Below are 26,742 nucleotides of genomic sequence, written 5' to 3'. Positions count from 1 at the left end.
GCGTGTGCGGATCACCAGACTTGATGGACCGAAGGTCTGATCCGGAGATGGCAGTTCTTATGTTCTTATATTCAAAAAATATAAGGCCCAATATTCTAAACAATTTAATCATGCAGGAGAGGCTTCTCTCTGGTTAGATTGTAGCCAGCTGGCCATCTGCCAGTATTCAGCACTTAACTGGGCAGTACTGCTGAATACCTACTCTTACTACCTAGAACAGGGGTGTCCAATGTCGGTCCTTGAGGGCCGCAGTCCAGTTGGGTTTTCAGGATTTCCCCAATGAATATGCATTGAAAGCAGTGCATGCACATAGGTCTCATGCATATTCATTGGGGAAATCCTGAAAACCCGACTGGATTGCGGCCCTTGAGGACTGACATTGAACACCCCTGACCTAGAACAATCCATGGCATTTCAGGGGCAGACCTGGAAATTATGCAGGCACTGGCAAAATTTTATGCCATTGCCCGCATACTTAACCAGACAAGTAGGACTGCTTAAATAGCAGTCCTAACTTTGCCTGGTTAGCTACACAGGTATGACATCAAATATCCACCTAACTACTTAACTTCCCGGCTCCACCCATAACCTGGATATTCAGTACTGATGCTCAGATATGGCCTGCCACCAATATCTGGATTTAATTTAGCCAGCAAAAGTCAATATTTTATAAAAACGCTCATCACCTCCAGCTGAATATTGACCTAATAGCTTATATGTGAAATGATGGCAGATAAAAGGTAAAATGGCTCATCCAGTCTACCCAACTGCAGCATCCACTATCTCCTTCTCTTCTCAAGAGAACCCATGCGCCTATCCCACGCTTTCTTGAATTCAGCCACAGTTTTTGTCTCCACCATCTCTACTGGTGCATCTACCACCCTTTCTGTAAATAATTATTTCCTTAGATTACTCCTGAGCCTATCACCTTCTAACTTCATCCTGTCCTCTCACTCTGGAGTTTCAATTGAAAAAGACTTGCCTCATGCATATTTATGTCACGTAGGTATTTAAACATCTGTATCATATCTTCCCTCTCACTCTGTCTCCATACACCTTATGATGTAGACCACTGATCATTTTAGAAGCCTTTTTCTGGACTGACTCCATCCTGTATATATCTTTTTGAAAGGGCGTTCTCCAGAATTGTACACAATATTCTAAACGAGGTCTTGCTTCAGCTGTAAACACTTGGACGATCATCAGTCAAAAACATCCATGTGCCGATAATGAAACTGGGTTTTGGACATATTTCTAAACGACCTAGGCCTTCATAGTGCCGCTGAATGACCAGAGCTAAATGGGGCATGTCAGAAGGAGTGTCGAGGGCATGAGTGGGGCGAGACGTGGGCTGGCTTAGACTTAGTTGTACAGCATGTATAACTGAAAGTTATACAGCACAGGATTGATGGAACTTGGACGTTGTGACTTAGACCATTTAAAACATGGTCTAAGTCAGAAAAATCCACCTAAAGTAACCAGATAAGCACTGCAAACACATAATACAGACCCCCACACACTACCCCTGTGATCACCAACCCTCAACCCCTATAAAAATATTAATCACAACTTGAAAATTGTGCCTCCATAACATCATCACCTGGCAGCTTGGCATAGGAAAGCCTAGTCGTGCTGCACAGAGGCGTCTTACACCATCTTGGGGGTGGGTTAGGGACCCATGGAGAGGAGGACCCATGCCCATAAGCCCCTGTAATCACTGCATTGATATGAAACATGTGCAATCCCCTATACACCTCCAAAACCCTTTTTTACTGGCATATAAGTGGCTCCTGCAGCCATAAGGGCTATTGGGGTGGTAGATAAGTGGGTCTAGGGCAGGGGTGTCCAACCTTTTGGCTTTCCTGGGCCGCTCTGGCTGAATAAATGTTTCTGGGTCCACATAAACACACAAATGCTGCAGCAAGACAGAGGAGGGAGCCGGCAAGATGATAAACACCCGGGGGCAGCAGAGGAAAACACTGCATCGCCTTTGACTGGGGCTGCACAAAATACTTCACAGGGCCGCAGGTTGGACACCCCTGGTCTAGGGGATTCTGGAGGTGGTTTGGGGTCTCACCATGACCTATAAGGGAGCTATAGTGAGATGAAGACATGGCACCCTTTCTGTGAAGTTCACAGCACTGCCCTGTAAGGTACCCCACTATTTAGGTGACATGTCTGGGTGCAGAGCCCTCCCATGTCCAACAGGGCTTGTTCTAGCTGTTTTTGACGTAGACGAAAAGTTGGACGAAAATGTGGTATAAAGATAGACGATTTAGCGACTTGGACGATCAGATCGGTAGGACATGTACTTAGACAAAACAAAAAAAAAATTGGACATATTTTTCGAAAATGTGTCCTAACCTGTTTTTTACTTTGGATGACTTGCGACTTAGACGAAAACAGACTTATAAATTCCTTTCGATTATGCCCCTCTAAGTGTTTTTCAAGAGTATTCTCTCTGAAATTTGGAGTAATCCTTGTGGTGTCCTACAAGGATCTCCGCTCTCCCCAGTACTTTTTAACATTTACTTGGCATCTTTGGGTGAGAAACTCGTATTCCTCAATTTGAAGATCTTTAGTTATGCAGATGACATAACGATTGTTATACCTATTTCTGCGAATGTTAGTGCTTCTCTAAATATAATCCTAGGGATTATGTCTATTATAAACAAATGGATGAGAGATTATAAACTAAAGCTCAACTCAGAGAAAATCAAGTTTTTCCTTGCTAACACTTGGTGGGATCACTTACCCCATTGAATCAGAAATCAAAATATTGGGTGTATACTTAGACAGAAACTTGTTTATGAAAGCATTTACTTCGGCTCTGGTTAAAAAAATGTTTTTTTCATTTTGTGAAAACTGCGTATTATTAAAGCATATTTTGAGCCTATGGCCTATGGCATTCTTGTTCAATCTTTGATACGCAGCACTTTGGACTACCGTAACTAAGGCAGCTAAGGCTCTTTACATAACGTGTAATTAAACTCTGGAATTCATTGCTAAAGAATGTGGTGAATCAGTTAGCTTAGCAGATTTTAGAAAAGGTTTGGATAATGTCCTAAAAGAGAAGTCCATAGGCTATTATTTAGATGGCTTGGAGAAATCCACTGCTTATTCCTAAAATAAGCAGCATAAAATCAGTTTTACTATTTGGGATCTAGCTATCGTATTTTTTGCTCCATAAGACACACTTTTTTTCCACCCAAAAGTAGGTGGAAATCTCAGTGCGTCTTATGAAGTGAAGATACAAATTTTGTTACCCTGCTCCCCGTACCATTGTAAAACCCGCCCTCTGCACCACCTTTCTAAACCCACCCGCCCGCTGCCCCCGAATCCCCTTTTTAAACCCACCCACCCGCCGCACCACCTTTCCAAACCCACCTGCCTGCTGCCATCACCCCACCTTTTTTTTAACCTCCTCCAGTCCATCCATCTTCCGTCACCGTTCCCCGTTTTTTTTCTGGTGGTCCAGCTTCCAGCCAGCTCCTCATTTCCCGGCCAGTGGTGAAACAAATCAGCAGTGCGGCCATCAGGAGCAAGCTTTACGCTCTCCCGCTCAGCCTCGCGCTGCTTTCCGAATGGCTACCATAGGCTTTTGCAGGACTCACGAGAACTTACGGCAGCCAATCAGAAAGCAGTGCAGGGATGAGCGGGAGAGCGTAAAGCTTGCTCCTGATGGCCGCGCTGCTGATTTTTTTTGCTGCTGGCTGGGAAATGAGGAGCCCAGAAGAGCGAAGGCAGCTGCGGCAGACAGGGAGGGAACGAAGCCGGCTGGAAATAATGTCGGCAGAATTTTAAAAGGTATGGGGGGCTTGCCTGGGGCTGGCTGGTTGGCTTGTTTGGGGCTGGCTGGGCTGAGGCTGGCTGGCTGGCCTGGAGCTGGTTGGCTAGCTGACCTGGGGCTGGCTGGCTGGCTGGTTGGCCTGGAGATGGCAGGCTGGCTTGGGGCTGGCTGGCTGGCTTGGGGATGGCTGGCTGGTTTGGGGCTGGCTGGCTGGCTTGAGGCTGGCAGGCAGGCTGGCTTGAGACGGGCTGGCTGGGGGCAGGCTGGCTTGGGGCTGTCTACCATTAGACATGCTCACCACTAGATGTGCCCTGTACCCTGTTCCAGTCTACCACTAGACCACCAGAGGGGGGACAGGGTACAGGGCACACCATTTGGTTCAGATTTTTTTATTCTTGGTGGGTGCGTCTTACGGTCAGGTGCTATGGAACAAAAAATTGGGCCCTGGGTTGGAAACAGGATACTGGGCTTTTGATGTACCGTACCTGTGGTCTGTCCCATTATGTATTCTTCACTCAACGGGTAGTGGACACCTGGAACTCGCTTCCAGGAGAGGTGATAAGACAGAGTACAATAATGGGGTTCAAAAAGGGACTGGATGACTTCCTGGAAGCAAAGGGGATAGCAGGGTACAGATAGATGGTTACTTCACTGGACATTAGGCGAACAGGGTATGGAAGTTGTAGGTTAGGACCTGGGGGGGCCACCGCGGGAGCAGACTGCTGGGCACGATGGACCCCTGATCTGACCCAGCAGGGCCAAGGCTTATGTTCTTATGTGATTCTGAATATCTTCCCTGGGAACAGAAAAAGCTGGTCCTAGCTCTGAAAACCCATATTTTAGAAATTGCTTTTAAATCTTAACCTCAGTTTCTCCTGGTTAAAACCTTGTAGGCTTTAACCATTTTCTTAGAAGATGAAATTACTACTACTAATCATTTCTATAGCACTGCTAACCATATGCATTGCTATACATTAAACATGTAAGAGACAATCCCTGCTCAATAGAGCTTACAATCTAATTCCCAAAGTCTTTTTCTCCTGCATATTGTCTTGAATAGATTGTAAAGGCCTGGCTCTGATATACTGTATATTGATACAGTGCAATAAAGAATTCCAACTAGCAATAATATCAAAAGAGGAAGATAGCAAGTAAAAAAAAAAAAAAAGGAAAATTGGAAAGATTGAAGGATTTAGCTAGTTCTGCTGCTTTAAATCTATGTCCCCTTGCATTTTGCTGCAGACTGTTCATGACAAATACCTAACTGCTTTATTTAATGCTTGCAGTTAGAGCCCAGATGTAATAATCATCCCTATATATGAAGGTTATAGAATTCCATCAGTGATGGCAACACGATAAGCTCTGAAATGAAAATAATGCAGACATGAAGCGTGCTGGCACTGCTTTATTGCAGCACCACCACACACACATGAGAGTAATCCACCAAACTGTCACTTCTTTTCATGGAAATATGACATCATATCATTAAAAGTATGCCCTGCTGAAGAACGCCAAAAAATGCACTAAAAAATAAACACACAAGTCAGTCTCCATCCCCACCCCCACCTCCGTTAATAACAATAACTGCCTTCATTTTCAAGCACTGCAGGCAGATAATTACCTCAACTTGTGTTCTATGCTTTCATCTTGGGCTCAGCACAGAGCAATTATCTGGCAGTATAGCAGAAATCTATTGTCAAGGCCACCATCGTCAGGAGTAGCTTAAGGCTGTATTCTAGTGTGGCAGAGCCTATAAACTCCGCAGCACAATTTTTTAGTGCTCTGTGGCACAGTTGCCAATGTGTGCGCTGGTAGTAACTCTATAACTGTTCACTTCAGCACAAGATCAGGAGTTTTCATTAGCAATACAGTGCTTGTTCTGTCTAGTACTGGCAACGACTGCTGCCTCTGAATAAACTTTCAGTAGGCTTTATAAATACAGGGTGAAAAACCAGAGTACATGGGTATGGATGGTGCCATCTGGGACCAAAATCACAAGAGGAGGAGCAGCAGAGGGATACCGCATATACTTGAATATAAGTCAATCTAAATATAAATTGAGACCCCCATTTTTCCCCCTAAAATGGAGGAAAAATGGTTGACTCGAATATAAGACAGGGGCTTAATATTCAAGTGCCACACCTTGCTAGGATCTGCACCCATTGCCCCCTCCATCATGCCCTCCCCTGCCAGGTTCTGCACTCAGCCCCCCTCCCAACCAAGTTCTGCACCCAGCCCCCTTCCCTCCCTGCCCTGTAAAACTCTGAACTCAGCCCCCTTCCCTACCAGGCTCTGAACCTGGTAATTTGTTATACCCATAAATCTACCTACAGGGGGATGGTAAAAAACTGTTAGTATCAACGGGAGGGATCCCTCCTGTCCCGGCAGGCCTGCAGCAAGTCCAGGAGGGTGTCGGATGGTTACTGGGTGATTATCCGAATATAAGACGAGACCCCCATTTTTGGGCTGTTTTTTTGGCCCCCAAATCTCATCCTATATTCGAGTATATATGGTATATAATATTGGTTTCAATGACAAATTATAGAGGAGGCCTCAGCCTGAGAGAGAATGTGAGACAAAAAGTGTTTTACCATAATTTCACAGCAATTTGTAATTTCTACAGCTATTGCTTTAGCCATGGAATTATGATGCCCTAAAAGCCTTGACTGGTATTCAGAAGGTTATTTTTCTTCAAACACGCCAGAAATGAAAAAAATATTTTCAAAGAAAGTATCTGGTGTGATACTGTTTCAAGATAACTACAATATGAAATTAATGTAAGCATTAGACAAAACGTATGAAAATCTATTGAGAAACAATTGATTGTATACAGCAGGGGAACCCACACTTTTTGGGCTTGCGAGCTACTTTTAAAATGACCAAGTCAAAATGATCTACCAACAATAAAAATACTAAACATATACCGTATTTTCGCGGATATAACGCGCACATGTGTAAAACGCGCACAGGGGTATAGCGCGCAGAAATCACGATGATATGTACCAAAACTTTTCTATACCGCGCTCAGGCATATAACGCGCATGATGCCCGACGCTCCTTTCGCCCGCCCTGACTTCCGTGCACTGCCCTGACTTTCCGTGCGCTGTCCTGACTCTCCGTTCACCCCCCCTGACTTTCCGTGCACTGTCCCCCCTTGAAGTCCTGTCCCCCCTTGAAGGTCTGTCCCCATCCTGAAAGCCTGATGCCCCCCCCCCGACGTCCGATACATCCCCCCCCCGGCAGGACCACTCGCACCCTCACCCCGAAGGACCGCCGACTCCCCAACAATATCGGGCCAGGAGGGAGCCCAAACCCTCCTGGCCACGGCGACCCCCTAACCCCACCCCGCACTACATTACGGGCAGGAGGGATCCCAGGCCCTCCTGCCCTCGACGCAAACCCCCTCCCCCCAACGACCGCCCCCCCCCAAGAACCTCCGCCCGTCCCCCAGCCGACCCGCGACCCCCCTGGCCGACCCCCACGACACCCCCACCCCGCCTTCCCCGTACCTTTGTGTAGTTGGGCCAGAAGGGAGCCCAAACCCTCCTGGCCACGGCGACCCCCTAACCCCACCCCGCACTACATTACGGGCAGGAGGGATCCCAGGCCCTCCTGCCCTCGACGCAAACCCCCCTACCCCCCAGCCGACCCGCGACCCCCCTGGCCGACCCCCACGACCCCCCCACCCCCCTTCCCCGTACCTTTGGAAGTTGGCCGGACAGACGGGAGCCAAACCCGCCTGTCCGGCAGGCAGCCAACGAAGGAATGAGGCCGGATTGGCCCATCCGTCCTAAAGCTCCGCCTACTGGTGGGGCCTAAGGCGCGTGGGCCAATCAGAATAGGCCCTGGAGCCTTAGGTCCCACCTGGGGGCGCGGCCTGAGACACATGGTCGGGTTTGGCCCATGTGCCTCAGGCCGCGCCCCCAGGTGGGACCTAAGGCTCCAGGGCCTATTCTGATTGGCCCACGCGCCTTAGGCCCCACCAGTAGGCGGAGCTTTAGGACGGATGGGCCAATCCGGCCTCATTCCTTCGTTGGCTGCCTGCCGGACAGGCGGGTTTGGCTCCCGTCTGTCCGGCCAACTTCCAAAGGTACAGGGAAGGGGGGTGGGGGGGTCGTGGGGGTCGGCCAGGGGGGTCGCGGGTCGGCTGGGGGGGCGGTCGGAGGTTCTTGGGGGGGGGGGGGCGGTCGTTGGAGGGAGGGGGGTTTGCGTGGGGGGCAGGGGGGCCTGGGATCCCTCCTGCCCGTAATGTAGTGCGGGGTGGGGTTAGGGGGTCGCCGTGGCCAGGAGGGTTTGGGCTCCCTTCTGGCCCAACTACACAAAGTACGGGGAAGGCGGGGGGGGGTGTCGTGGGGGTCGGCCAGGGGGGTCGCGGGTCGGCTGGGGGACGGGCGGGGGTGCTTGGGGGGGGGCGGTCGTTGGGGGGAGGGGGTTTGCGTCGAGGGCAGGAGGGCCTGGGATCCCTCCTGCCCGTAATGTAGTGCGGGGTGGGGTTAGGGGGTCGCCGTGGCCAGGAGGGTTTGGGCTCCCTCCTGGCCCGATATTGTTGGGGAGTCGGCGGTCCTTCGGGGTGAGGGTGCGAGTGGGCCTGCCGGGGGGGGGGGGGATGTATCGGACGTCGGGGAGTCGGCCGGGCAAGAGGGCTTGGGCTCCCTCTTGCTCCGATCGTGGATGCGGGTGCGGGTGGAAGCGCGTGCGAGCGGTCGTTCGGGGTGGGGGTGCGAGCGGTCCTGCTGGGGGGGTGAATCGGGCGTCGGGCGGGGTGGGAACTATGTTTAAAAACTTTTCTATACCGCGCTCAGGCATATAACGCGCGAGGGGTATGCGCGGTAGGTAAAATCGCGTATAACGCGCGCGTTATATCCGCGAAAATACGGTACCTCCTCTTTTACTACGGTGCACTAGCCGATTTAGCGCACGCTAAGTGCTAATGTGCCCATTATATTCTATGGATGCATTAGCATTTAGCACATGCTAAATCAGCTAGCGCGCCTTAGTAAAAGACCCCCCATATATATTTATACTGTGTGCACCTCTTCTGTCTTCCAGACTTCGTTCCATTCCCCAACCAACATCTCTCTCTATCCCTCCAGGCGTCCAACTTTTCTTCCTCTCTCCTCCATCCCTATTGGCAACCTGTCTCCCTCTCTCTCCCTCCTCTGTTATGATCGTGCATCTCTCTGTTCTTCCTCAGGGTCTCTCCCCCTCTGTCTGCACCTTCCATAGTCCAACATCTGCCCCCCTCTCTTCTGCCTCCCCTTTGTTTCAGGTTTCTCCTCTCTATCTTTCTTCTGCTAACATTTTGAGTCCTCCCACCTTTGGTTCAGGTCTTTGTCTCTCTCATTCTGTCTTCCTCCTCCCCAGGGCCTGGCATCTCTCTTTCCTCGGTTCAGGGTGTTTCCCTTTTCTAACCCCTCTAGTAGTCTAGGATCTGTCCTGTCTTCCCCCTCTCTTTTGGTTCAAGACTTTTGGTTCAAAGCTGTTTTCCCCCTCCCCTCCATAAGTTCCTTAACCCCTCATCTCACCAGGCCCTCGCGATGGGCACAGCCTTACCTCCACTTCTTCCCGCACACAGTGACTGTCAGGACCTCAGACCTCTTGATTGCAACTGTCCTCGTCTCCATTCTTCCCTCTGGGCCTAACTACCACAGTTGAAAGTTAATTACGGCAACCTGCAGAGCAAACGTAGCAGGCTGCCGTCAGCCTCTGTAGCACATTCTCTCTGCCGCGGTCCCGCACCTCCTCTAATGTCAGGGGCAGGACCGCGGCAGAGGGAACGTGCTACAGAGGCCAAAGGCAGCCTGCTATGTTTGCTCTGCAGGCTGCTGTAATTAACTTTCAATTGTGGTAGGTGCAGAGGAAAGAACGGAGGACGCTGAGGGGGAAGTGTGTCATCTGAGCAAGACAGCCGGGCGCTCACCTAAATTAGCTGGGCAGAGCGCCCGGCTAAAAGATGGTAAAGACGCTAGGGAGAACACTGGCTCAGTGACCTACCGGCATTGCCTTTGCGATCAACCAGTAGATCGCGATTGACGTTTTGGGCACCCCTCGTATACAGTATAGTTAGAGTAGCTAAAAAACATAACAGTGCACATCATGCTTTATTTCATTTTTATTGTATTATCTACTCTACTGTCATGCTGCTTCCTTGACAACTGTGGTAATCAATAGATTTTCATGTTTCAGCTCTCTTTACTAAGCATCCCAATAACACATACAACACTAACAGTAAGTACTCTAATTCAGTTAAGAGAATGCACAAGTCAAATCTTTGCCTCTTTCCTCTTATACCAGATATCATTAATATTAAAAGCTATTGGGTAAGGGATCTACTTAAAAAAAAAATTTTGTAAAATTCTCTTACACACTCTAAGAACACAAATGTGAACCTCTAGTGATGTGCTTTTAAAAAACAATTTTAAGGAAATGTTTTATGTAATTTAAAGCATACTGGTATGCTTTCGCAGATCCATTTCACCTAGTAGACTTTATTCACAGTCAAACAGTCTCAAACAAGCCCTAATAGGTTTTTAGCAAGGGTTCATCAGTGCTTACGGCAACTGTGAATGATTACATGAAGGCTTATAGTTGAAGGCCTTTCTTTTATGACATAGCCTTCTATGTATAACTTTATTGGTTCAGCTCACATTCTTTAGGATAGATAAGACAGGGGTATAAAACTAAATCACATAAGGGGCTGAAATCTAAAACATAGGCTAAGTCGCGGGCTGAATTTTTTATTAAGATACTTAGGGTCCTTTTATTAAGGTATGCTAACTGATTTAGTGCACGCTAAATGCACACCTTAATAAAAGGACCCCCATAGTCTTAGTAGAAGTACAGGGTTACAACCTCTCCAACCCCACGCCAGCTCTGTGATGTAAACAAAATAAAAAAATACTTTTCCTCTCTCTTTTAGGTCCTAGTTCATGCTTTCTGTCTAACACCAACTCTGGCAGGATACACATTTCAAATCTGACATATTATAATCACAAAACAGAAAATAAAATTATTTTTTCTACCTTTTGTTCTATGGTCATTTTTCAAATCATGTGGGTCCCAGGCTCTGGCTGTCTTCTGATAACTCGCTTGCCAGGGTTTCCTGCCCATTTGTCATTTTCTTCTTTCTCCATGCTAACCATCCATCTTCCATCTCTATCCTCCCCTTCCATTTTCCTTCCCTCCCTCGGAGATCTGGCATCTTTCATTTTTTTGTCTCTATCCTCACAGCTGCAGCGATGGACCCCACCATCCCCAGATTCACCAAATTTTCTTTTCTCAACTACCCTTTCATCCAGCATCTCTCCCTCCTTCCCCACCACCATTTCTCCCTTTCTCTTCCCAACTACCCTCCTATCCAGTATCTCTATCTCTCCTCCACATCAGCCTTTGTGTCCAACTTCTGTCCGTTTCTGTTCCTTCCTCCCTCCATCCCATTGTCCACCATCTTTCTCCCTCTCTTCTGTTTTAGACCCATTATTTCTTCCCCTTCCCCGCACCCTCAGTCCGGCATATGCACGTCTGTTTGGACCCCTCCCTCCATGTACTTCTACACCAAGACCCATGGCCATGCACCCCCCCACACCCTGAAGGCCTGCATGATTTCCTCCTTCTTTACATCAGGGCCCACCTTTTTCTAACATCCTCCGGCTTCCCGGTCTCATCTTCAAATCAGCCTGAAGAGGATTGCCGGTCGGCTGTAGCGAACCTAGTAGGCTGCCGTCGGCCTCCACAGCACATTCCCTCTGCCGCGGTCCCGCCTCTCCTCTGATGTATGGGACCGTGGCAGAGGGAATGTGCTGCAGAGGTCGACGGCAGCCTGCTAGGTTCGTTACAGCCAACTGGTGATCCTCTGCAGGCTGCTTTGAAGGTGAGACCGGGAAGCCGGGATGGAGGGAAGGAAGAAACAGAGGGCCAAATCTCAGGCCAAATCGCGGGCCAGCAGATTATGGGGTCCTTTTACTAAGGTGTGCTAGCCGTTTTAGCGCACGCTAAATATTAGCATGCACTAAATGCCAACGCATCCATAGACTATAATGGACGCATTAGTGTTTAGCATGTGCTAAAAAGGTTAGCGCGCCTTAGTAAAAGGACCCCTATATTTTAATTCAGGTTAATATTAATCTGGCGATAGTCTGAGTTTCCTTCAAAGCTGGGCATAGCCAGTGAAATTAGACCTGAATATTCATGCTGGGCCTAATCCAGGCATTGTACTGAACATCTGGGTTATCACTGGCCAGTGGATCTTCTCTGGGTACTGGTGATATTTAGATTGATCACCTGGATAAATTACCAGATAAACTTAGGGCAGGTATTTTTGCTATTCTAACTTTGTTCGGGCACTTCTCTGATTAGGAGTCTGAATGTCCCGCTAACCGGGCAAAATAGTGGAAACAATGATAAAAAATAAAATTGTGGAACATGTAGACAAACATGATTTAATGAGACAGAGTCAGCATGGGTTCAGCCGAGGAAGATCTTGTCTCACCAATTTGCTTGACTTCTTTGAAGGTATGAATAAACATACAGGTGAACCGGTTGATGTAGCGTGTCTAGATTTTCAGAAAGCTTTTGACAAAGTTCCTCATGAGAGGCGCTTGAGAAAATTAAAGAGTTATGGGATAGGTGGCAAAGTTGAGTTATGGATTAGGAATTGGTTATCAGATAGAAAACAGAGGGTTAAATTGTCATTTTTCTCAATGGAGTATAGTAAACAGTGGAGAGCTGCAGGGATCTGTACTGGGACCGGTGCTATTTAACTTATTTATAAATGATCTGGAAATTGGGACGACGAGTGAGGTGATTAAATCTGTAGATGACACTAAATTGTTCAAAATTGTTAAAACGCATGCAGATTGTGAAACACTGCAGGCAGACCTTAGGAATTTGGAAGACTGGGTGTCCAAATGGCAGAAGAAATTTAGGGCTCCTTTTACGAAGGTGTGTTAGGGCCTTAATGCGTGGAATAGTGCGCGCTAAAATGCCGCTACCGCCTCCTCTTGAGCAGGCGGTAGTTTTTCGGCTAGCGCTCGCTAATCCAGTGAATGCGCTAAAAATGCTAGTGCACCTTCGTAAAAGGAGCCCTTAATGTGGTCAAATACAAAGTGATGCACATTAGGAAGAATAATCCACATCACAGTTACCGGATGCTAGGGTCCACCTTGAGAGTTAGCACCCAAGAAAAGGATCTGGGTATCATTGTAGACAATACGATGAAACAATGTGCGTCAGCGGTCAAAAAAGCAAACAAGATGCTAGGAATTATTAATAAGAAGATGATTAACAAGATTAAGAATGTTCCTCTGTATCACTTCATGGTGCAACCTTATCTGGAGTATTGCATTCAATTCTGGTCTCCTTATCTCAAAAAAGATATAGCATCACTAGAAAAGGTTCAAAGAAGAGTGACCAAGATGATAAAGGGGATGAAACTCCTCTGATATGAGGAAAGACTAAAAAGATTAGGGCTCTTCAGCTTGGAAAAGAGACGATTGAGGGGAGGTATGATTAAAGTCTACAAAACCCTGAGTGGAGTAGAATGGGTAGAAGTGGATCGATTTTTCACTCCATCAAATATTACAAAGACTAGGGGACACACATGAAGTTACAGGGAAATACTTTTAAAACCAATAGGAAGAAATATTTTTTCACTCAGAGAATAGTTAAGCTCTGGAATGCATTGCGGTTAGCGAAGCTGGTTTTAAGAAAGGTTTGGACAATTTCCTGGAGGAAAAGTCTATAGTTTGTTATTGAGAAAGACATGGTTGAAGCCACTGCTTGCCTTGGATTGGTAGCATAGAATGTTGCTACTCTTTGGGTTTTGGCCAGATACTAGTGACCTGGATTGGCCACCGTGAGGACGGGCTAAAGGCTAGATGGACCATTGGTCTGACCCAATAAGGCTATTCTTACGTTCTTATGTTTTCAGCACTACAAGTGCACCCCTGAACCCCCTGGCACTATCCAGATAGTACTGCAGTGGTCACACCAGATTTCCAGTGGCACTATCTGGTTATGTGCCATTGAAAAGCCAGGGATGGCTAGCTCACTGTGATTTAACCTAGAAGCAACCTCTTCTGATCTGTTAAATTCTTGAAAAAGCAGCACAAAGTCCCCAGTCGGGATAAGTCAGAGATCAAAAAAGTGGGAAGAGTGAGATGTTTCCAACTGGGATAAGAACTCTGTGCAATATAAGCAAATACTCAATGCTACAGACGTTTCAGTACTGTAGAAGTACCTTCTTCAGGAGTCTATATCAAATCAAATCCACTTATTTATAAAACCAAAACATTAATGGAAAATACCCAATATAAAAACACCTGGTTCCCTTCTATAGCCTAATTTACATATTCATTGCCTGCAGCATTTTAAAGTCCAATCTGAGCGTGCTCACAGTTTCGTTCTCTCAGCTTTAGACTGAACGGGAGTGTCCTGCATTTGGCAGTTCCATCCACTTGTTATTTGCATTAAGTTTTATTTTCTTTCTTGTCGATTTCCTGTGCTTCATTTCAGTCATGTAGGATCACTGTTTTTTGTTTAGTAACCTGTTCCTTTTTTGATTTGGGTGTTTTTGGAAGATACTGTGTATAAGCATGGTCATGGCTTTGTCTTTCTTGTTTGTCTGTATATGAGCACTTAGCAGTTTGGCAGGTTCCAGCTTTGTTTTTATTTGCTGTCAGCCTACATTGCCCTTACTCATCTTTGCTGTCCCTATATTTCCCCTCTTACTTTGCCTCAGACGGTGTTGTTTTTGAGTTCTTTTGCCTCGTGATTTCCTGGATAAGGCTGTTTATGTTTAGTGCCCTGCTAATGCTTTGAACTCTGGTAATTTTGTAAGGCATAATTCCTCAGCAACTGAGTTAACTTTTACTATGCTGTTCTGTGTCCGTTGATGCCTATGTATCCTGGTTTATAGAGTAGTTCTCTTAGGATCAGTACATTTTTGATATAGCCTCGTTGAATATATATTTTTGCTGTTATTTATTTTTGTTTTGCACCTTTGGGCTTGAGCTTGGCACACCAGGGAGTTGCTCTTTTCATTTCTTCTCCTTTTTTTGTTTTAGCAAATGTTTTTACCAAAACACATTGTGAAATAGCTGTCATTGGACAATTGATGTTCTTATTCTCAGCATATTTGCAGGTATCCATGTTTAGCTACAATATATACTCATTATTATTTTATGACTGTATAATACTGTTAATTTGTGTGTATTTATACTAATTCATTTAGTGTTTTTCTCATGCTTTTTGCATCACTTGATTTTATGTATGATATGTTTTTATATCGAGTATTTTACATTAATATTTTTTTTTATATGTGTATTTATGAATACACTTCTCCCTCCGTATTCGCTGTGATAGGGGATTAACAGAACCGCAAATACAGAAAAATTGCGAATAACTTTTTCAGATGTTATTCGCTGTTTTCTATTAAAAACCATCGTGAATATAGTGAAACCGCGAATAACATGGTGGGAGACCTGGTCTGTTCCTGAAGGAGAGGCAAAACACGGTGAAGAAAGTGCTGGGAATCAGCTAATTTCTCTGTAAATGCTTGGAATCAGCGATTTCTCTAAGCAAGCTGATGTAATTTGGGGGGAGGAGCCAGCAAGCTAAAAACCATGAATAATCGAAACTGCGAATGCTGAAACCGCGAATACGGAGGGAGAAGTATAAGTGGTTTTTATTTGATTTGTTACAGACTCCTGAAGAAGGTTCTGCTACAGTACTGAAATGCCTGCAGTGTTGAGTCTTTGCTTATATTGCACTGAGTTCTTTCACTCTTCCAACTTTTTTGATCTCTGTTAAATTCTTCTGAATATCTACTCCATTTTTTTTTCTTTTGATTGATATATGATCCTTTTCATTTGAAATTTAGATGCATTTTGTGTTGATTAAGTATAGGGACTGACAAAATTTAATAAATATTCAATTGAAAAAAAAAGAAGAAAATAATAACTGGTAAAGGAAGTTAAACATCTGTAATAATAAATCATAAATGGAATATAAGAAGCAGGTTAGAATCTTTAAGAAAATCCTGTTTTCCAATGAGTCATTTATGCTATTCAAAAGAAAAAGAAAAAAATCAAGAAGCCTTGACTTGAAAAATGACAAGTAAAGCTAAACTACTTCAAGATATTTGCTGAAAACAAAAATGGCTGGAAGGTCAATATCCAAAGTAGAGTTAAAAAATTCTTAGTTCTTTCTCAATGCGAGGACTATAAAAAGGTGTATGCCTGTACTATCTAATTCCAAATATATATGGGGAAAACCAAAAAAACTGGTACTCTAAGAAGAGTGATTGAAGGGAAATATGCAGAAGTCAAAAAAATCACTCAGTAGGTGTAATAGTGAAATTAATACTTCTAGAATACCGTATTTTCACGTAGATAACGCGCACCCGTGTAAAACGCGCACAAGGATATAGCGCGTGGAAAACACAAATTTATGTACAGAAAGACGTAAGAAGACTTGAGGCGGTCCAGAGGAGGGCGACGAAAATGATAGGAGGCTTGCGCCAGAAGACGTATGAGGAGAGACTGGAAGCTCTGAATATGTATACCCTAGGGCAGGGGTGTTAAAGTCGATCCTCGAGGGCCGCAATCCAGTCGGGTTTTCGGGATTTCCCCAATGACTATGCATGAGATCTATGTGCATGCACTGCTTTCAATGCATAGTCATTGGGGAAATTCTGAAAACCCGACTGGATTGCGGCCCTCAAGGACCGACTTCGACACCTGTGCCCTAGAGGAAAGGAGAGACAGGGGAGATATGATTCAGACGTTCAAATACTTAAAGGGTATTAACGTAGAACAAAATCTTTTCCAGAGAAAGGAAAATGGTAAAACCAGAGGACATAATTTGAGGTTGAGGGGTGGTAGATTCAGGGGCAATGTTAGGAAATTCTATTTTACGGAGAGGGTGGTGGATGCCTGGAATGCGCTCCCGAGAGAGGTGGTGGAGAGTAAAACTGTGACTGAGTTCAAAGAAGCGTGGGATGAACACAGAAGATTTAGAATCAGAAAATAATATTAAATATTGAACTAAGGCCAGTTACTGGGCAGACTTGCACGGTCTGTGTCTGTGTATGGCCGTTTGGTGGAGGATGGGCAGGGGAGGGCTTCAATGGCTGGGAGGGTGTAGATGGGCTGGAGTAAGTCTTAACAGAGATTTCGGCAGTTGGAACCCAAGCATAGTACCGGGTAAAGCTTTGGATTCTTGCCCAGAAATAGCTAAGAAGAAAATAAAATAAATTTTTGTATACCGCACACACCCGTATACCGCGCATGCTGCCCGACTCTCCAGTCGCCCGCCCCGACTCTCCTCTGGCCACCCCGACTCTTGTTTCGCCCGCCCCGACTCTCCTCTCCCCCTTGAAGTCCTGTCCCCACCCTGAAAGCCTGATGCCCCCCCCGACGTCCGATTCATCCCCCCCCGCAGGACCACTCGCACCCCCACCCTGAAGGACCGCTCGCACCCCCACAGCCTCCCGACCCCCCCATCATGTAGAAGCTCCTACCGGTGTCCTGCTGCTTCCCCTCTTGCCCCGCCGACTCCCCGACACGATCGGGGCAAGAGGGAGCTCAAGCCCTCTTGCCCCCCCCCCCCCGACTCCCCGACACAATCGGGGCAAAAGGGAGCCCAAGCCCTCTTGCCCCGCCGACTCCCCAACTCCCCGACAATATCGGGCCAGGAGGGAGCCCAAGTCCTCCTGGCCCTGGCGACCCCCCCCCCTAGTTGTTCGGGCCAGAAGGGAGCCCAAATCCTCCTGGCCACGGCGACCCCCTACCCCCACCCCGCACTACATTACGGGCAGGAGGGATCCCAGGCCCTCCTGCCCTCGACGCAAACCCCCCCCCCCCCAACGACCGCCCCCCCCAAGAACCTCTGACCGCCCTCCCAGCCGACCCGCGACCCCCCTGGCCGACCCCCACGACACCCCCACCCCCCTTCCCCGTACCTTTCTGTAGTTGGTCGGAAAGACGGGAGCCAAACCCGCCTGTCCGGCAGGCAGCCAACGACGGAATGAGGCCGGATTGGCCCATCCGTCCCAAAGCTCCGCCTACTGGTGGGGCCTAAGGCGCCAGGGCCAATCAGAATAGGCCCGGGAGCCTTAGGTCCCTCCTGGGGGCGGGGCCTGAGGCACATGGTCGGGTTGGGCCCATGTGCCTCAGGCCCCGCCCCCAGGAGGGACCTAAGGCTCCCGGGCCTATTCTGATTGGCCCAGGCGCCTTAGGCCCCACCAGTAGGCGGAGCTTTGGGACGGATGGGCCAATCCGGCCTCATTCCGTCGTTGGCTGCCTGCCGGACAGGCGGGTTTGGCTCCTGTCTGTCCGGCCAAACTACAGAAAGGTACGGGGAAGGGGGTGGGGGTGTCGTGGGGGTCGGCCAGGGGGGTCGCGGGTCGGCTGGGGGGGGCGGTCGGAGGTTCTTGGGGGGGGCGGTCGTTGGGGGGAGGGGGGTTTGCGTCGAGGGCAGGAGGGCCTAGGATCCCTCCTGCCCGTAATGTAGTGCGGGGTGGGGTTAGGGGGTCGCCGTGGCCAGGAGGGTTTGGGCTCCCTCCTGGCCCGAACAACTAGCAGGAGGGGTCGCCAGGGCCAGGAGGACTTGGGCTCCCTCCTGGCCCAATATTGTCGGGGAGTTGGGGAATCGGCGGGGCAAGAGGGCTTGGGCTCCTTTTTGCCCCGATCGTGTCGGGGGTGCCAAGGTTGGCTGGGGCAAGAGGGCTTGAGCTCCCTCTTGTCCCGATCGTGTCGGGGAGTCGGCGGTCCTTCGGGGTGGGGTTGCGGGTGCGTGCGAGCGGTCCTGCGGGGGGTGAATCGGACGTCGAGGGGGGGGAAACTATGTAAAAAAAAATTTGTACAACGCGCTCACGCGTATACCACGCAAGGGTATGCACGGTTTGTAAAAACACGTATAACGCGCGCGTTATATGCATGAAAATACGGTACACACTTAGAATTCAAAAATATGCTCAGAGACACGAAGGCAACAACATGGACCAGCCCCAAGAGAAAATTGCCTCACCACCCAGTCATTGCATATTGTAAATTCTAGTGAAAACCAAAATTCTTTGCTGCAAACTAGCATAGAAAAAGTTCTTATATTTTGAACAGTAACAAGCAATCACTTAGCCTGATCAAAGGTTCTGGACTATCTAATTAGCAGAATCTCTCCCTTATTGACATTCATGTAGTTAGCTTGTAATACCCATTACTGATATAGAAGTATTTTACCTTTGTGCAGACTGTCTTCATGTTGTGTAGCCTGTCAAGGGACTCTTGAGGATTTCCAACATACTGTGGAAGTTCAGCATGCAAAACGCGCATGGAAAATGGAACCATGGAACCTAGAACCAAAATATAACAGGTTTGTCAATATAATTACAGTACCTGTAACATAAAAGATCAAAATGCAAGACTGTGTTCAACTAAAGTCTACAAAATACTGTATGAACCAAATTAGTCTTTTAGCAGACTAGTTAATCGTTCCATTTTTGCCTAACCTCAAATATTTCAGCCTCTGTTGGTTCCTGAGATGTGGACAAAATGATTTACATTTTCACTGTGAGATGATTTTTCATTAGGTATTTATCTTTTTTTTTCTGTAATTCTGTGCTGGGACCACTGCTTTTAAACATATTTATCAATGATCTACAGATGGGAATAACCAGTGAAATAATTAATCCCCCTCTTTATGAAGCCACGTTAGCATTTTTTTATTGCTGGCTGCAGCAGTAAAAGTTCTAACGCTCATAGTTTTATCGCTCATAGGCGATAAAAAAAACGCTAACACGGCTTCATAAAACGGGGTGTGAAATTTGCTGATGACACAAAGCTGTTCAAAGTTGCTAAGTTGCAAGAGGATTGTAAAAAATTGCAAGAGGACCTTATGAAGCTGGAAGACTGGGCATCAAAATGGTAGATGACGTTTAATGTGAGCAGTGCAAAGTGATGCATGGAACCCGAACTACAGCTATGTAATGCTGGGTTCTATGTTAGGAGTCACTGTCCAGGAAAATGATCTAGGTGTCATCGTTGAGGATACGTTGAAACTCTCAGCTCAATGCTGGCTAAAAGGCAAATAGAATGTTAGGAATTATCAGGAAAGGAATGGAAAACAAAGATAAGAATGTTATAATGCCCTTGTATTGCTCCACGATGTGGTTGCACATCTAATATTATGTGCAATACTGGTTCCTACATCTCAAATAAGATATAATGTAATTAGAAAAGGTACAAAAAAGGGTGAAGAAAATGATAAAAGGGATGAGACGACTTCCTTTTTTTTTTTTTTTTTTCAGTTCAATAATTTTTATTAAGTATTTTAAAGGATACAAGAATCATTTAAAGTACATAGAAACAAAATAAAGCTTTCTGTATATAAAATATATAAATCTATGTTTAACTGTATAGGAGCAAAGGCTCCAATTATTAAAAATGTATGTAAGGGATATATAAGATAAAGATGAGAGAGAGCAGAAAAGAAAAAGGAAAGAAAAATGAAAGAGAGAAGAGATGAGACGACTTCCTATAAGGAAAGATTAAAGCGGCTAGGGCTCTTCAGCCTGGAGAAGAGATGGCTCAAGGGAGATATGATATGCCTACTGAGTGGAGTAGAGTGGAGTGGAACAGGTATAAGTGATTCACTTGTTTACTCTTTCTAAAAATACTAAGACTAGGAGTCGTGCAATGAAGCTACTAAGTAGCAGATTTGAAATGAACTGGAGAAAATATTTCTTCACTCAATGTGTAATTAAACTCTGGAATTCACTGTCAGAGAATGTGATGAAAGCAGTTAGCCTAGAAAGGTTGAAAAAGGTTTGCATAATTTCCTAAAAGAAAAGCCCATAAGCCATTAATAAGATGGACTTGCGAAAATCCACTGCTTATTCCTAGGATAAGCAGCATAAAATCTGTTTTACTTCTTGGGATCTAGCTAGGTACAGTCAAACCTCGGTTTGCGAGTAACCCGGTTTGCGAGTGTTTTGCAAGACGAGCAAAACACTCAGCAAACTTTTGACTCGCAAACCGAGTGTTGACTCGATTTGCGATCACCCCCCCCCCACCAATAACCGGCATCGCTCCACCCCCCACTCGCAAAGGCCCCCTCGCTCCAACCGCCCCCTCCCCCGCGCAAACCGGCCCCCCCGCCCGAGCAACTTAAACTTACCCCCCCCCCCCCCGGTCTGGCACTGCCACGCAGGCACAGATCGTGTTGGTGCCTAGAAGATCTTCCGGCTTCTGCCTGCCTTGAGCATGCATCTGCGCATGCTCAAGCACTTCTAATTCTAATCTTCTAGGCACCGGCACGATCTGTGCCTGCGTGCCGGTGCCAATGCCAGACCGGGGGGGGGGTAAGTTTAAGTTGTTCGAGGGGGGTGCCGGTTGGAGCGAGGGGGCCTTTGTGAGCGGGGGGGAGAGATGCCGGTTATCGGTGGAGGGGTGGGAACGTATCAAAGCTGAGTTTCCATTATTTCCTATGGGGAAAGTCGCTTTGATAAATGAGCATTTTGGATTACGAGCATGCTCCTGGAACGGATTATGCTCGTAATCCAAGGTACCACTGTACTTGGAAACAGGATACTGGGCTTGATGGACCTGTGGTCTGTCACAGAATGGCAACTCTTATGTTCTTATAAAGACTGTTACGATAGTCTAAAACACTACTGGCCAGAGTCTGTGTAACTGACCAAAGCACACCAAAAAAGCAGTAACATCTAGATAAGGCTTCACCAGCTTCAAGTTATAGAAGGCAGTTGAGTTAACTTCATAATCTGGTTATGCAAAATATACTTACTATCCATTAATGCTCCAAGATTCCTAATGGAATCCTTCAGTGGCATAACCACATCATCATTTTTAGGCTTTTATAACAGCTTAGCCAAATTCACTTTCCAAAACCCAATCATTTTAAAACCTCAAATAACACTGTGATGGATTTTATGTATACTTAGGCCCAATATGAGAAGTGAAATGAAAGGTTGGCTGGAAGACATGGGTAAGAGAAGACGATGGAGTTGAGATGCATTTAGAGTGTGTGGCGCAGTGGTTAAAGCTACAGCCTCAGCAACCTGGGGTTGTATGTTCAAACCCATGCTGCTCCTTGTGACCCTGGGCAGTCACTTAATCCCCCCATTGCCCCAGGTACATTAGGTAGATTGTGAGCCCGCCAGGACTGACAGGGAAAAATGCTTGAGTACCTGAATAAATTAATGTAAACTGTTCTGAGCTCCCCTGGGAGAATGGTATAGAAAATTGAATAAACAAATAAATATTTATCTACCAATGTAGATGAATATATATACTGTGCACACTGAATGGGCCATTTTGGTCTTTATCTGCCATCATTTGCTATGTTAAAGGCAAAGAGGAACCAGAAACAATTAGGGGCTGATTCTGTAAGTAGCACTTGAAATGGCAGGTGCTTAGAAAAATGGGGTCTGCTACCTGTCAATCATGTTCAGGTGTCACTTAGAGAATTAGGCACTGGTAATGTAGGCCAGGGTTTAAAGGCCTATATTTCTGGTGCCTAAGTTCATTGTAAAATCACGTCTAGTGGTACTTAGTAATACCTAAGGCCAACTTTGCCCCTAAACATTCCTATTTCGGCATGCAGCATCATTAAACACTGCTAGGCAACTAGGTGTTAGCTGCCGGTCCTGGGAGATGATTGGGTTTTTCTTAAATTGTTTTTAACCAGCTTTTAATGGCGCAATCAATTATTGTGCCACTGAAAGCTGATTAAAACAATTAAGTTAGACACCAGCGGGCGTAATCTAAGCGCCTGCTGGAGCCTAACTTTAGGCGGTTCTTACAAAATTTTCTTCCTAATGCATCCCCAGTTTTCAGTATAGGAAATACATATTGGCTGATATTCAAAATGATTTAACCAGTTGGAAATGGCCACTGACTGGTAAAACAGCTTGTTCGGTTATTTTCAGTGGCACCTAACTGGATATTTCCACTGAAAATGGCCAGTTAGCACTAGATTCAAAAGTAGTTAACTCATGGGCAAAGTGAGGTGAAGTGTCAATGTTCAGCTCCTCACCACATAATAATAATAACAATTTATATACCGCAGGACCGTGAAGTTCTATGCGGTTTACAATGATTAGAAATGTTACAGACTGAATGGAATATACAAAATACAGACTTAGTGATTGATAGATCTAGGGATCGTTTGTTGAGGACTAAGATTGTATAGGTTGGTTTCCTAGGTATTTCAGGAACAGATGTGTTTTTAGGCGTTTCCTGAATTCCCTATAAGTAGTAGTCACGAGTAATTGTTCTAGGTCTTTACCCCATAGTGCTGTTTGATGTGAGAAAAGATATTGGTGATGACTTTTAAATTTAGAACCTCTAACCGGTGGAGAAACAAAGTTCGGGTGTGAGCTTCGCTTATGTCTGTTGGTTGTAAAAGAGAAAAGGTCTGTTATATATTTAGGGGCTAAGCCCTAAAGTACCTTGAAGCAAAAGTAACCAAACTTGAATTTCACATGTGCCTCCATCGGCAGCCAGTGTAGAAGTCAATAGGAAGGTGTTACGTGATCAAACTTCTTCAGTTCAAAAGTAGTCTAACCGCTGCATTTTGTACTAGTTGCAATTGCCGCATATTCTACTGGGGGAGTGCCAAGTAGGCAATGTTACAATAATCGAGTTGACTCAGTATAAGGGATTGTACCAGAATTTGAAATGATGAAGTATCGAAGTAAGCTCTGATGGACCGAAGCTTCCAGAGAGTGAGAAAGTTTTTTCTAATCAAGGAGTCTACCTGGTCTTTCATGATCAGGCTCTGGTCCAGTGTTACTCCCAATATCTTCATAGTGGGATGAATGAGGGTAACTAAGGTTATTGATGCACATTGGTGCTTTAGTGTCAAGTAGGGTGTGGTGAATGCTATGAAAAATTTTGTTTTCTCTGAGTTTAGTTTTAATCTGAATTCAATCATCCATTGTTCCATCCGATTTAGTACTTCTGTTGCTTTGGGGGATGACTTCTGAGACAGAGTTGGTGAATAGGGATGATTATCGTGAAGTCGTCAGCGTAGCTAAATAGTTTTATCCCCAGCTGGGACAGTTGTGTACCCAATGAAGACATGTAAACATTGAAGAACAAAGGGGATAGTGGTGAATCCCTGTGGCACGCCATATGGATTGCTCCATGTGTCAGAGAGATCGTGATTAAAACAGACTTGATAGGTGCGTGATATAAAGAAACCTCGAAACCAGTTCAGTACCTCTCCTCTGATTCCAATTGCGTCTAGGCATTGTAATAATTTTCCATGGTCCACCAAGTCAAAGGCAGAGCTCATGTCAAATTGTATGATTAGGGCGTTGAGGCCCTTACTGAACAAGTAACGCAAATTGTCCAGAATGGCCTAGATTACTGTCTCAGTGCTAAACAGAGGCCTAAAACCAGATTGAGTTTAGTGCAGAAGAGAGAATTGGTTGAGATATTCCATTAGTTGGGCGTGTACCAATCCTTCCATGATTTTTTACCATAAATGGAATAGATGCTACTGGTCTATAGTTGGTTATTGATGTTGCTGATTCTTTAGGATTGGGGTTATTATAATATGACCATTGTTGGTGAGGAATGTTGGTAGAGATAATTTAAAATCTAGTGGAATTGCTTTCATAATTTCTGGGGGACATGAGTCCAGGACACAGTATGATTTAGAATATTTGTTATATAGGTTGATGTAGTTATTCCAATCTAAATTGTGGAAGGAACTCCAGATCATGTCCGCTGGTATTTCATTTCTTTGTATATCAATTGATTGATGTTCGTATGCAACAATTGTTGAGTAGTTATTTCTTAGGTTTTTGATTTTTGAATCGAAATGTTGTGCTAGATTATTTGCTGAGGGTAACTTGGTATTATGCATGGGTTGAGTGTGGCGTGTGGTGTCAAATAAATTTGTAACTATGTTGAACAGTTCTTTTGTATTGGCTCCTTTTGAGCTAGTATTAGATGAGTTAATTTTGGATGAGTAAAAAGTTTTACATTTTTCTTTTATCTGTTGTTTGTAGAGTTTTATGTTGGATCTCCAGTTGTTTCAGTCCACATAAGTAAACTGCTCACATTTGGCCGCATAAATTGAAGTCTTACCTTTAAGTGGTTTGGCTTATGCAATGAGGGTCTGAATATGTTAGCCAGCAGAAAAATCCCCTAAAACCCCCAGATATTCAATGATGAAGCATGGACTGTACCCAGCAATGAATATCCAGGAATAATGCCAGCAGTGGTCAGCAAAATGCTCATTGCTGCTGGCCAAATATCAGCCGAACAGACTTTTCTATTTCTTTTGTTAGCTTTTATCTTTCAAATGCATATATAGTAATTTTCCATAGTAAAGCCTGGAAGTTTCATATATCATTATAAATCTTTTTACTGCTCATAAATAATAGGTGGCAAGTGAATTATTATGATTTTGGTTTATCTAATTGTGCAAAAAACTCCACTTATTTAAGCTGAGAGTGGACTCAAATGGAAGAAAAGCCTCAGGTTTTATTGGCAATAACCACCAAGCTGTGTTAGGGCAATAACCTGGGCTATTTGCCCCTTAATGTGACTTCAAGGGCATGAATGCAAGTTTTTTAGCAGTATTATTATTATTTAGTAACCGTAGGTTAAATAGTAATAAGATGCAAAACATGCAAATGAATATTAAATTGGGTTGCTCTGAAACGCACTCTTCATGAGCACCCTAATCCTAACCTATACAAAACTAACCCCCGATCATCACCTGACTCCCTTTGAAAAAGACCCAAGTCCCCCTGATGACACCCAACCCCCCACAAGTCTCCATCCCCTTGACCCTCACTCAAACTTCCCTGACCATCAACAACTCCAAAGGAAACTCTCCTCTAGACCTCATGGACCTACCTGAGCAGGGGTAACAAATTCCGGTCCTCGAGAGCCACAAGCAGGTCAGGTTTTCAGGAAATCCACAATAAATATGCATGAGATAGATTTGCATCTCAAGGAGGCAGTGCATGCAAATCCATCTCATATATATTCATTGTGGATATCCTGAAAACCTGACCTGCCTGTGGCTCTCGAGGACCGGAATTACCAATCCCTGGTCTAGAGCAATGGCTCTTAAACCTGTCCTGGGGGACCCCCAGCCAGTCGGGATTTTATGAGGCAGAATATTCCAATCCCTGGTCTAGAGCAATGGCTCTTAAACCTGTCCTGGGGGACCCCCAGCTAGTCAGAATATTCATGAGGCAGATTTGCATACCTCCCACTCCAGTGGTTCCTAAACCCTGTCCTGGGGGATCCCCAGCCAGTCGGGTTTTCAAGATATCCCTAATGAATATGCATGAGAGAGATTTGCATATAATGGAAGCAACAGGTATGCAAATCTCTCTCATGCATATTCATTAGGGATATCTTGAAAACCCGACTGGCTGGGGGTCCTCCAGGACAGGGTTTGGGAACTACTGTCCCACTCCTATTATATGTAAATCTACCTCACACATATTCATTAGGGATATCTTGAAAATCCGAATGGCTTGAGGTCCCTCAGGATAGGTTTAAGAACCACTGGTCTAGAGGTTTATTGTGTCATATCTTAAATCTTGTATGAAGAAGACTCACTTGGGTTACAACAAATAGTACCACTGAGCCAACTCATAAACTTATTTATTTATTTAAAAATTTATATTAACTATGCGATTTACAAATTACATACAAATCATCTTAAAATCCATATACAAACAATAAAAACAAATAACAAACAGGTATAACCAGGGAGACAATAATAAACCGACACATTTTTAGCGTATTCTTGGACTTCATCCTCCCCAAACTGTATCTTACAATTCCAGGCAAACATGAACGAACGATAGCAGGTCAGGTTTCAACAAGATTAAAGCAGGAAGATATTAGTAGCCATATGCAATTTTCTAATTTTCTTGATGGATTTGCAATGATTTGGCTGTT

The 26,742-nt window shown here is 45.4% G+C and overlaps 1 protein-coding gene across 3 annotated transcripts in view; it reads right to left on the bottom strand.

The window, feature by feature from the left end:
- TRAPPC12 (trafficking protein particle complex 12) overlaps positions 1 to 26,742 on the bottom strand; it is a 237,879-nt gene that overhangs the window by 82,725 nt on the left and 128,412 nt on the right. For all 3 annotated transcript variants that reach the window (XM_033935617.1, XM_033935619.1, XM_033935618.1), the window contains one exon: positions 19,027 to 19,139. In XM_033935617.1, the coding sequence (XP_033791508.1) occupies positions 19,027 to 19,139 (113 nt within the window). The remainder of the gene's footprint in view (positions 1 to 19,026; positions 19,140 to 26,742) is intronic.

Source organism: Geotrypetes seraphini, chromosome 3, assembly GCF_902459505.1.
Source record: "Geotrypetes seraphini chromosome 3, aGeoSer1.1, whole genome shotgun sequence".
NCBI classification, from domain to species: Eukaryota; Metazoa; Chordata; class Amphibia; order Gymnophiona; family Dermophiidae; genus Geotrypetes; species Geotrypetes seraphini.
The sequence above is the reverse complement of the archived record's forward strand: the minus strand, read 5'-3'. Positions and strand labels throughout refer to the sequence as shown.